Raw genomic sequence first — 11,985 nt, forward strand, 5'->3', positions numbered from 1 at the left:
CCACCACAAATGAAATAAATGTATGGAAAACACTGACACAAATGCACATGTATGTGTCTGCCCTGACTTTGGCTGTAGAGGAGCAATTACTGCGAAGGTGCACGTGCGCATCAATGTCGCCATCCCCCCACAACTCCAAGGCATTGATCAAAGTAATTAAATGCACCCAGTCGTTCTTTTAAAATCTAAACCAAATGCTATCCATCCCATTGACATGAAAAAAAAAACTTAGAAAGAAGCAAATTCCAATGCAACTAAAGTGATCCAGTAACATCCAGTAAACCGCTAAAAATAGTGATTTTTTTAAAAGAAGGAAAAATACAGGAAATTATGAATTTGCTTCCATTTGCAGTTTTTGCATTTGTGGCCCACAGCTGCTCTCTTGTTTGCCCATAGCACACTTTAACATAACAGGAAGACTGGCACCAAAAAAGAAGAGGTTACAATAAATAAGTTATTTGCTATGCAAACACAGAGGAAAAAAGATTTAACTTTAACTTTTTTTAACCTCCCCAAAGAATTTGTTTCAAAGAGATTGTCTCGAAAATTTGAGAACTAAAAAAACTAATCATTCATCTAGTCCCTGACTAGAAACAAAACAATCACTGACAAATTGAACTGGCCTTTATAATATTTACTGCAGAGTATTTGGATAGTCATGAAGTGTATTAATTCATTAACATTGTAAATAACAAAATTATATAGACGTCTTTTAAAATTTAATATCCTGAGTGAAAACTGTAAAACGCCATAGACTTAAACACAAGTTATACTAAATGCAGTAGAATCTATCTTATCTCGAATTGGTCTGTCTTGCAAAATTTAGCTTCAAGCAGCACTTAAAGCAGCATGTAAAAAAATTAAATATATACATACATAAATGAGGTGTGCATGAAAAATTAATAAACAAATAAATAAAAACTTGTTTTCAAATGATCAGCACCAGTGAGCTCCAGTCAAATGTGCTGAAGCTCAGGCCAACGCTGCAGCATGTGGCCTACACAACCGGGTAGACCTCCCAGATGTCGGAACCGGGTCCCAGTAAGCTTTATAATGTAAGCAACAATGTGTTCGAATTTCCCTTAGATCTGCAGCAATCACACACGCACTCGCGCACGCGCACGCACTAACCGTGAGCACCCAGCAGCCAGAAGAGCAGCAGCAGGTTGATTCCACCTGTCCTCCTCAGGACCAGCACCTCCCAAACATCTCCATAACATCCAAACAAGGGCATCTCCATGGTCGCGGGGAGTCACGCAGGAATACACAAATCTCCACAATAATAAAAATCCTGATGCGGATCCGACACTTGCGAATAAAAAACAGAGGGTAGTGAGTTGGCAGGATGACGAGGAGACAGCCTCTCCTGTCCCAAAGCTGCGTTGTGGTCCCCAAAAATAAAATCCCAAACGGACGAATTTCCACCCGTTTGAAGAAGAAAATAAGTTCCAGAAACTATGAAGTCTCCATCATCCCGGCACGCCCAACACGATCGGTGAGGTGGAAGAAGGGTTCAGATCCTCGCTGCCTCGCCGGAGGTCTGCTCAGACGATGGAGTGACCGTGGAGTACCTCTCTCTCTCTCTCGCTCGTTCTGTTTCTCTCTCTCTCTCTCTCTCTCTCTCTCTCTCTCTCTCCCTTCCTCTCTCTGTCTCTCTTCTCTGATAGCCAAAGAGAGAAAGAGAGGGAAGAGAGCGACCTAGAGCCAGCATGGAGCATTGATCTGAAGTGGGTGGACCGAAAGCCTGGAGATGACACCACGGAGCGGAGCAGCTGCAGCCCCGCCAAGAGGGCACCATCAGCGGGGAGAGATTAGCTCCACTCTCCTGCCCTCTCTGGTCACAGCGGGAACTTAATCACTCCTCATCCAGCTGGGAGAACATTCATTTACAGCGGGCGTGTCTGCGGACGTTTTCCGCCGTGGACCACACGCTGATTTCTATTTCTATTTGTATTCTATTTTTTCTATTCTATTCTTTTCGATTTTTCTTTTTTTTCCTGAAATACCTTTATGTTCAATCCAGTCCATTGTAGATTATGAATGAGCAATAAATGTTGTGGTTGAATCAAAATTGCTATTTAAAAATCATTTCATTTTGACATCATGAGAACAGGGCTTCACACTTTTTTTTATGCTTGTATGCAGTTCAAACATGTTACTGCGCTTTGAAAATGTGAAAAAGGGAATAATGGGTCAATATGAGTTGGTTTTGCCTTGGCTGCTTGTTGGGTTACTGTAGGAGATGATAATGGTGCTGTTAATTTGGGTTCACAAAATATGGAAAAGACAAAGTCAAATGTTTAATGTTAATGTTTAATGTGTCGCGATGCAAGAGTTAGCCCCGTGACAGTTCATTTAGTTTTCTGTTCATGCTCTTAGTTTTGGTTTCACTTCCTGTCTTGCCTTGTTTCCGTTCCTAATTTCACGCAGTCTATTTAGTTCGGGTGTGTACTCTTTCTGTACGTTTTTCCGTTGGACATGCTAGTGAGTTGTTCTGCTGCATAGCATCCTCATTAAAGCCATTTTTACCTGCATTTGGGTCCTCATCTCTGCATCCTGGGGTCGCTACCCCAAACCTACTGTTGTGTCCAAATCTATAAATAAGGTGCTGTCAATGCGCTGTCTGGTCCAACAACAACTACAACATTGTATTAGCAGTGAAGCTACAGGATTGTGATTCTCGGTACAAATAAATGCAGGAAATCATTTGGAATAAACTGTACATACAAGGCACAAGATAAAGCAGACCATCAAACGTAGTCAAACTTATGATGCTGCTCCCAGATGTAACTGAGTACGATGCTAACTTGCTAATTGGGTAAAATTATTAAGTTTTATTAATGTTCATGTTAAAGGTTAAATAACTGTTAATATTGTTGTCATGGTCTGGCTTGTGAGTTTTAAGGTTATTTTATATATTTATTACTGATTTATTTATTTATTCTTGATTTGTTTATTTATTTTTCATCTTATTTTGTATAGAAAAATAAAAATTAAGATATTTGAGAACAGTGGAATGTTTTACCAGAGCTTTTCTTGTGGAAAGCTCCGGCTTTCAAAGCACTGAAAAAGTGGAGGGTATGGCAGAAGCAAACGCACTAAAGACAATTTTTTAATTTATTATTTATTTTATTATATATGGGTTTTTTTTAAACCTGATGCGGCCCAGCCTCACCCAGACCCTAGCTCCGGTGGCCCCCAGTTAAATTGAGTTTGAGACCGCTGGTTGAGAAAGAAGCAGAGATGTGTGGCACTATTGCATCATTTATGTACACCACATAATAGAATGTATATGATCAAATAAGCGTAACGTTACTTGGTGGCTGTAGACTAACTGCTGTTCTTTTTTTTTTCTTGAATGAGAGTTGAAATTGTGTAATGTGGTTTTATGTCAAATGCAATTTGAGGGGAGCTTGTGAAATAAGCACCTTTCAGTAGTTGGAAAAAGTTGTTAGTTGGGAAAAAGGGGGGCATTTGGATAAAGGTGTTTTATATGTGACTTCTTTTTAGTTTTCTCATGGCAGTAAGAACAGTACAATTCAGATTTTTTAAATGTGACTCAGGTCTCTTTCATATGTACTGTAGATCTAATATATGTCTGAGCTCCTGCAGTCTGAACGGTGAGGTTGCATTTCTCCAACTTATCTGTCATCAAAAGGCATGTTTTACCGTGCAAGATTTGGATAAAGGTACTCACTGGTGTAGGCAGTTGTCAGGACCAGCTCACGTCCCACTACACCTCCCTCTGCAATCCATTCACAAGCTCTTTGGAACAAATGTCACAGCAAGTTCTCCACAGACTGCCATTGTCACCATGCCAATATAACACCATGAACTATTTACAATTTTTGCATTTACAACTGAACTGTGTGTGTGTACGCATGTTCATGCGTTAACATTACCCTTCAAAACATAACCTCCCTTGGTTCCTTTTGGTTTAAAACTGCACTAAACGCGGTCTCTTCGATTGTTGAGTTGCAACATCACCTCTTTGTGCCTCTTACGCAAAAAAAGTAAAAGACACGTCTTTGGGCATGAGGGGTCAGTTGTGAAAAACATCTTTGGTAGCGGATGAGTTAAGATTGCCACATATGCCCCAAGGACAGCACAAATTGAGGCAATGTTTATTTCCATAAAAACATGGCAAAGCAAATGATGTCGTGCTTTTGCACATTCGTGTTCACATTTTCCATTTTCTTTAGCATCATTTTCATTTAGCATCAATTTAATCCTAACTATCAGTCAGGTCTAATTGTGATGGCAAAAGTCTTAGTGGGTCACCACATGTGGTGTATGAAGTGTTTTTTTTTACTTCCCTGCAACAACTTGTTGGTACGCTGCACATGGGCCAGTGGTTGGGCCAGCTCGGAAATCCAGGTTCGATTCCCCGCTCGGGCATCTCTGTGTGGAGTTTGCATGTTCTCCCATGCATGCGTGGGTTTTCGCCCACATTCCAAAAACATGCATACTAGGTTAATTGTCCAATTGTCCATTGGTATGAATGGACCCTCATTAAAATGTTTTTCTCCAGTGTGTATTCTGGTGTGTATTTTAAAATCTGGATTTCGTAAAAAACCTATGCCACAGATTGAAAAGGAAAAAGGTTTTTCTCCAGTATGTGTTCTCGTGTTTATGCCCGCGACCCTCGTGACGAGAAAGTGGTATAGAAAATGGATGGATGGACTTATTAGTACAGAGATCAACATCGACAAATACCTGAGAGCTGCAATAGCTGCAGTGCCAAGTGGGTATTATACCTTACTAAGCAAATAGTTGAGATAGTGATTTTAATCATCAACTTTTCTCCAAAGAGAGGTTTGGAAGTGCCACAGACCTGCCAAATCTGGTTCTTGGGACATGGAATGCCACTTCATTGGTGGGGAAGGTTGAACGGTTGATTCATTTCAACTAGACATAGTCGGACTCACCGTAACCCACAATTTGGGTTCTGGAAACAAACTCCTTAAGCGGGGATGGATCTTGTTCTACTCTGGAGTTGCCACAGGGTGAGCTGATGTGGACTTAGTAGTCCCCCAGCTTGATGGCTCTGTGTTTCAGTCATCCCCTTTGAACGAGAGGGTAATTTCCCTCTGTCACTGGGTTGGAGAAAGGGTCCACCGCCCCAACTGGTAACTCCGTTGTTCTACTGGGAGACTTCAATGCCCATGTGGCCAAAGACTGAAGGGGCTTGATTGGCCTCCCCGATCTGAACCCTTGCAATGTGATGTTATTGGACTTCTTTGCAAACCAGTTTGACAGCTGTCAGAAAGAAGATGTGTCGGCATCAGATTCACAACCCATATTTGCACCACAGTCTGTCTTGCCTTCTACTGAGGTAGTGTCAGGCTTGGCCGTGTGGCGCGGAGGTTGGATCCCAGGATGCAGGACACAGCAGGCTCAGGTAAGGTTTTACAGCTTTAATAGTCCAGTCGAGTGAGGTACAAGTAACTAAGGGTGACGGAGCACAAAAGAGGGGGCTCCGTAACTGAGTGCAAGCAGGCACAACACAAATCATCACGAGAAAAAGTAAGCAGTCTTAGAGGCACGCGGGCTACCGGACGGGTAGGGGGGTGCGTGGCAGAGACGTGAGCAGCGCTGAAGGGGCACAGGAGCAGGGCCACAGCTAGGAGTTGGTCTGTCACGTCCACAAAAGAATAATCCAGCACCCTCCTGCCGCAGCTCAGTGCCTTAAGAAGGAGACCGGAAATTGGGACGATTGGCAACAGCTGCGCCCGTCAGGTAGCTCCGCCCAACTCAAGGGAGGTCCACATCTGCAGATGCACAAAGAGAGCCGTAAGAGTCCAAATAACAAACAAAACCTGGACGTACCCCCAAACAGAAACACAGGGTAAAAGCACATGTCACTGCGCAGCGTGACAGGTAGGGCCTCGTGATAAACCTGACCTTCCTTTAATCTCTGTTACTAGGGACAAACAACTATCAGACCCCTATGATATTGACTTCTAGTAGTCAATATTGACTTCTAGTAGTCAAAATATGGCATGGGTTCTAGACGGGGCAAACTTGTTAACATTACTACTATTAATTATCTGGGAGTGAACAGCCTCACTCCTGCACCTTTGAGATTTAAGTCTCATGCCAAAAGACTTGCTCCTTGGTTTACAGATGAGACTCGAAGGCTGAAACAATTATGTCGGAGATTGGAGCGCAAATGGCATGCAACTAAACTTGAGGTCTTCCGACAGGCATGGGGAGATAGTTTGACCAAATATAAACAGGCTCTTGTTGTGGCAAAAAACAATTATTTTTCCAGACTAATTGACCTCCATAAAAATAACCCTAAATACATATTCAACACAGTTGCATTGCTAACTCAGAAGAGGACCTCTAGTAGTTCCTCTTTCTCAGCCGACGAGTTCTTGCGATTTTTCGCAAATAAAGTTGAGCTAATTAGGAAGGAAATAAAGGACACCCTACCTCCAGACCGGTTAAACGTGTCGGCCGCCATGACCACTGCTGGGACTACTTCAATGCTGTGTCCCACTAGCTTTTCCTACTTTGTGGAAGTATCTCTTGACGGGCTTACAAAACTTGTCAGTGCAGCAAAACCTCCGGCACTGTGCCTGCAGCTTTCAAGACTGCAGTGATCCGACCGTTACTGAAAAAAAAAGCCTTGACCCTGGGAGTACTGTAGGCCGGTGTCAAACCTCCCATTTCTGTCCAAGATCCTTGAAAGAATTGAAGCACAACAGCTCAATTATCACATGGCTTTGGGTTGTCTGGTTTCAGGGTGAACCACTCTACTGAATCATCCCTTGCAAAAGTGACAAATGATCTATGGACTGTGACACATCCACAATATTGTTATTACTTGATCTCAGTGCTGCCTTCAATACTGTCAATCACTCTACCCTACTGGAACGCCTTAAACGTACATTGGTGTTACTGGTCCGGTACTCTTGTAATGGAGTGATTTTGGTGACTCAGCTCCTGCTATAGTTTAAAAGGCCAAAAGTCCGACGGCCGGCACTCCCCCAAACATCTCATGGGCAGCCATGGTGCAGCTGCACTAATCATCCGGTCTATTTAAATGGCACATTCGCTTCCTTTTATCAACATGTCACCTGCAGCGTAGAAGTGGTGATCGCTCCTGACCTGGTTGAGCTGTGGAGATGTGAAGGTTTTGTTTTTCTTTTGTTACATTTGGTTTGCAGTAGTTAACTTGTTTATAATTTTGTGTTTCAGTAACCCACTGCTATTTTGTTATGCTTTGTTTTGTTCGTCTGTGTTTGCTCGTTATATTAAGCGGTTGTGGCGGACACGACTACTACCTTTTTCAGTGGACCTCTGAAAGAGTGTTCGGCTTAGTTTAGGCAGTGGATGGCGCTCTGGGGTTGTGCTGTCTCAATAGGCTTAGTATATGCATTTTAGGGGAGAACCAACAACCATTGCACTTATGCACATTTACTTGGTCTAATTGGGAGTTAGTTTCTGATTTAAAGATTGCTTTGCTTTTGTTGGTATTGGTTTGCTGTGTTTTGTTGTGTGTTTTTTTTTTCAGTGTCAGTTTAGTGTCTAGTATTTTATCTTTCATTGCTAATAAAATCACTGCTTGTTAAATTTCTTGGTTGTAAAATAAAAGTTTAATGTATTTGCCAACTCCTACCCCCTGGTCTTTTGTATTTGTTTGCCAGATTTTCCTGTGTACTATGTAATAGGTCACTTTCTGTGGGACTCGCAGACCAGTGGGCTTTTAGCTTTTAATTACACCTCTTGGTTTAGATCTAATCTTGGGGATCGGACGCATCATGTTTGTTGTGATGATGGGATTTCGGAGCTCTGTGGTGTCACTTGCGGAGTTCCACAAGGATCAGTGCTCGGTCCTCTTCAGTTCAACATTTAAATGCTACTGCTTGGCGACATCATTTGCTAGCATTATTAGATTAGCTTTGGCTCTTACGCTGATGACACTCAGCTATATGTGCCACTAAAGTTAACTGACCCACAGGACTTCTCTATCTTGAGGTTTGTCTCATTGATATCAAACATTGGATGTCCTGGAACGTTTTACTCTTGAACCCTGATAAAACTGAGATGTTGATCATTGGCCCCGCTAAACAGAGTCGCCTGTTTAAGGACACCACTCTGAGCTTTGATAAAAGCATCATTACCCAAAGTTACTCTGTGTGAAAAATCTGGGAGTCGACTCTATCTTTTCATGAGCACATTATCTTTTCATGAGCACATTATTTTTTCCACTTCTGATGCAGAGACTCTAGTCCGTACATTTGTCATGTCTCGCCTTGACTACTGTAATGTACTGCTTTCTGGTCTTCCAATGGCAAGTCTCAAAAGACTTAGTTAGTACAAAATGCTGCAGCATGACTTCTTACAAGGTTTGACAAGTTTGACCATATTTCTCCAATACTAGCCAACTTGCACTGGCTCCCAGTTCATTTAAGATGTGACTTTAAGGTTTTGCTTCTTGTTTACAAAATGGGTTGGCACCTTCCTATCTGGACACAGCCCAAAGAGGCCATCAGCACTACATCATCTGCAAATAGCAGAGATGAGATGCTCGGGCCCCTGAACCGGACTCCCTCAACACCTTGGCTGCACCAAGAAATTCTGTCCATGAAAACAATGAACATAATCGGTGACCAAGGGCAGCCTTGGCGGAGGCCAACATTTACCGGAAAGGCGGGCAGTGCGAACCACACTCCTGCCCCATTTGTACAAGGACCGGATCCCGTACTCCCGGAGCATCCCCCAAAGGACGCCACCAGGGACATGGTTAAATGCCTTTTCCAAGTCCACAAAGCACATGTAGACCAGTTGGGCAAACTCCCATGCACCATCCAGCACCCTCGTGAGGGTGTAGAGCTGGTCCAGTGTTCCAGGACCAAGACGAAAACCGCATTGGACCAAAGGTTGGAGGTTGGAGCAAAGGTTCGAACAATGGTGTTACCCTTCTCTCCAGCACCATGGAATAGGCTTTCCCAGGGAGGCTGAGGAGTGTGACCTTATAGTTGGAACACACCCTCTGGTCACCCTTCTTAAAGAGGGGGACCACCACCCCGGTCTTCCAATCCAAAGATACTGTTGCCGACTTCCACGCAATGCTGAGAAGACATGCAAACCAATACAATCCCTCAACATCCAGAGCCTTGAGGAATTCCAGGCAAAACTCGTCCACCCCCGAAGCTTTGCCACTGAGGATTTTGACCACCCCAGATACCTCAGGCATGGTGATGAACTGTCCACGTATGTGTCCTCAGACTCTGCTTGTTTCTATTATGGAAGGTATGTCAGTGGGATTGAGAAGAGCATCAAAGTATTCCTTCCACCGTCCGACTACATCCTCAGTCGAGGTCAGCAGGCCCCCATCCCCACTCGTTTATAACAAGTATTCGGCTCATCCCTAGAGTTTACTCTTCTGAAAAAAATGCATTGTGCATTGTGCAAAATCATCTGGTATCGTCTTGGCTGAGGCGGTCGCTGTGTGCGACTGGCCAATCACAGAGCATGAAGATTAATATATACAGACAGAATTTTCGGGTGAAATTCCACTCACAGTAACAGGTTTTCACCATTGCACTGCGGGCATATGACTTGGAACACCAATATTAATGAAATCTTAAAGAAGAAACACTCTTAATGCACAAAATAATTAAAACTTACTTAAAGCATTTGTTGATATGATGCACAAAGAGATGCACAAAATTCATGTACACCATATGACAATTGGCAAGTGTGCATACCTCATTTTGGGAACCTCGGCATCAGATGGTATCAATGTTCGTACAGTAAATATCTGTGAGATGTGTGTGTGGGTTTTCATAACAAAGATGACCATCTCAGATATGCCATCACAGGCATGAAAGCGGATGGTTTGTTGCATGTGTGTTGCACGTTTTCATCTCTGAACGGATATTAATGTCTAAGGGGAAATTACACACGTGTGTATGTGTGTGTGTGTGTGTGACAGCGAGATTAGTGTGGGAATCTGTAAGCGAATTCCAATAAATATGAAGTATACAATAATGAATATCTTCTTCTACTCTGAAGCGTGACTACAGTTGTTTTGTCATTGTCATTTTGTCAAGCAGTGACCCTCCCAGTAAACCACTGGGTTGTGTTGATGCACACCAAAAAGAGGTTGCCATCTTGTTGCTATTATCAGAATGAAGTGGCCTTCCAGGAGCACAAGCTCTTTAATGGGTCTACATCAACAGAAGCAGCATTTCCGCAAAGAATTTAAAAAAATAATTAAATAAATAAAATCTTAAATAAAATTCAATGCAATATAAATAAAATATTATGAAATAAAAAAAACAACAAAAAGATAAAATAACAAAATTATAAGAAACAAGATTTGCATATTTACAAAGTCTGTATAAATATGATAAATGCAAGTAAATGTACATTTTATACAAGTAAGGGCAGACAGTACAGCGCAATAATGTGGTGGCTAATCCACAGGCACGTGAGGTGTTGTAGAGCTGGATGGAGCATTGAATCAATGAAGTCCTGTAGTGTTTACTGTGTGAATGGAACTGCAGGACTGTTAGAGTGTTAGAGAATGAGCTCCGCTGTCCCTCCATTGTTGAATGAAGTGGGTGGGGTTGTCCACGATTCAGATCAGTTTTTCCAGTGCCCTCCTGTCTCTCATATAGAAACACCTCAAACTGAGTGTCGATCACTTGTTCGGCTTTCCGGATCAGTTTGTCCATCCTTTTTGCTGATTCTGCTCTACCAACAAACCACAGCAAGGTACATGGCACTGGAAACCATAGACAAATAGAGATCCAAGACCTAAGGTTCCTCAAAAAGTACAGTCTGCCCAGAGTCGTTCTTATATACAGCATTGCTGTTGTCCTTCCAGTCCAGTCTGCTGTTCATGTGGACTCCCAAGTGTGTGCTCCACTGACTTCATGTTCTTCCTGAAATCGATCACCAGTTCTTTGGTCTTGTCCACATTCAGGAGCAGGTCGGCAGGTCATTTGCCTGTGTAGTGAAACTCAGAGTTGTTCAGAGTGAACAGAAATGGAGACAGAACAGTCCCCTGCGGTGCCCTTACATTACTGACCACAATATCAGACCTCTTAGCTCCAAAGCCGCACAAACGGGGGCCTGTCAGACAAGTACTTAGTAATTCATTTATCATGAGTGGCTTCTTCTTAGTTATGCTAAAAACATATGCAACATATTAATATCCTTTCCTTTCTTTTACTATTTATTCTGTATTGTTTTCATTTTTTGCTATTTTCTTTTTCTCAAACTTTTTTCTTGAGGTTTTCTTTTTCTAATATGTGTTTTCTTGGGGCATTCACATGCAATATCTTGACATTGCATTCATCTAGTTGTAAATAATTTTCATATACAACCATTTGGCTAAATATATGCAACATGGGCAATAAAATATTTACAACTTTTTAATACTAACAGTAGAACTGATAACATCGGTGGTTACGCATTGAAGCAAAATTTTAACGCATGCATGTGTGCAATTTTTAAGGCATGCACACGCATACATGCATTTCCACACAGGTTGTCACAAGTGTGTGCACACACGCAGTTCAGTTCCAGATACTGTATGAAAATTGTGGGGAGTTAATGGTGGTATATTTGTGTATTTCACAAAAAAAATCCATATTCAGATAAAATATACAGTATACATATAAGTCTCTCCACTAAAATTTTTATTTATGGCCTATTGCTCTTTTTTAATTTTTGGAACACAAAAATGTTCCACTGATTAACGCGATGAGCGTTCGGCTTCTTCCACCTTCTAAAATTTCCACATTTCCAAAAATTCAAAAATGAATGGGCCAATTTCTACATTTTTCAAAGGGATAAAAAAAAATTCAATTATGAAACTCTTCCACTCAGGAAGCACTTCAAAATTAACTATTAACTACAAACATTTTAAAAAAGCTTCCTAATGCTGTTCTATGAGTTTGTTTAATGAGCAGCCGGTTCAACTGATTCAAGCCATTCTAATATCACTCTAAGTTCAAAACC

General features: G+C 41.9%; 1 protein-coding gene across 1 annotated transcript in view; it reads right to left on the reverse strand.

The window, feature by feature from the left end:
- The window catches only part of dcc (DCC netrin 1 receptor), a 278,014-nt gene extending 276,446 nt beyond the window's left edge, over positions 1 to 1,568 (reverse strand). Inside the window, exon 1 of the mRNA XM_058057936.2 lies at positions 1,132 to 1,568. Within this exon, the coding sequence (XP_057913919.2) occupies positions 1,132 to 1,240 (109 nt within the window). The 5' untranslated portion in view covers positions 1,241 to 1,568. The remainder of the gene's footprint in view (positions 1 to 1,131) is intronic.
- Positions 1,569 to 11,985: the final 10,417 nt, after the last annotated feature.

This window comes from Doryrhamphus excisus, linkage group LG19 (assembly GCF_037039965.1).
Source record: "Doryrhamphus excisus strain RoL-2023G ecotype Guam linkage group LG19, RoL_Dexc_Guam_v1.1, whole genome shotgun sequence".
Classification (NCBI taxonomy): Eukaryota; Metazoa; Chordata; class Actinopteri; order Syngnathiformes; family Syngnathidae; genus Doryrhamphus; species Doryrhamphus excisus.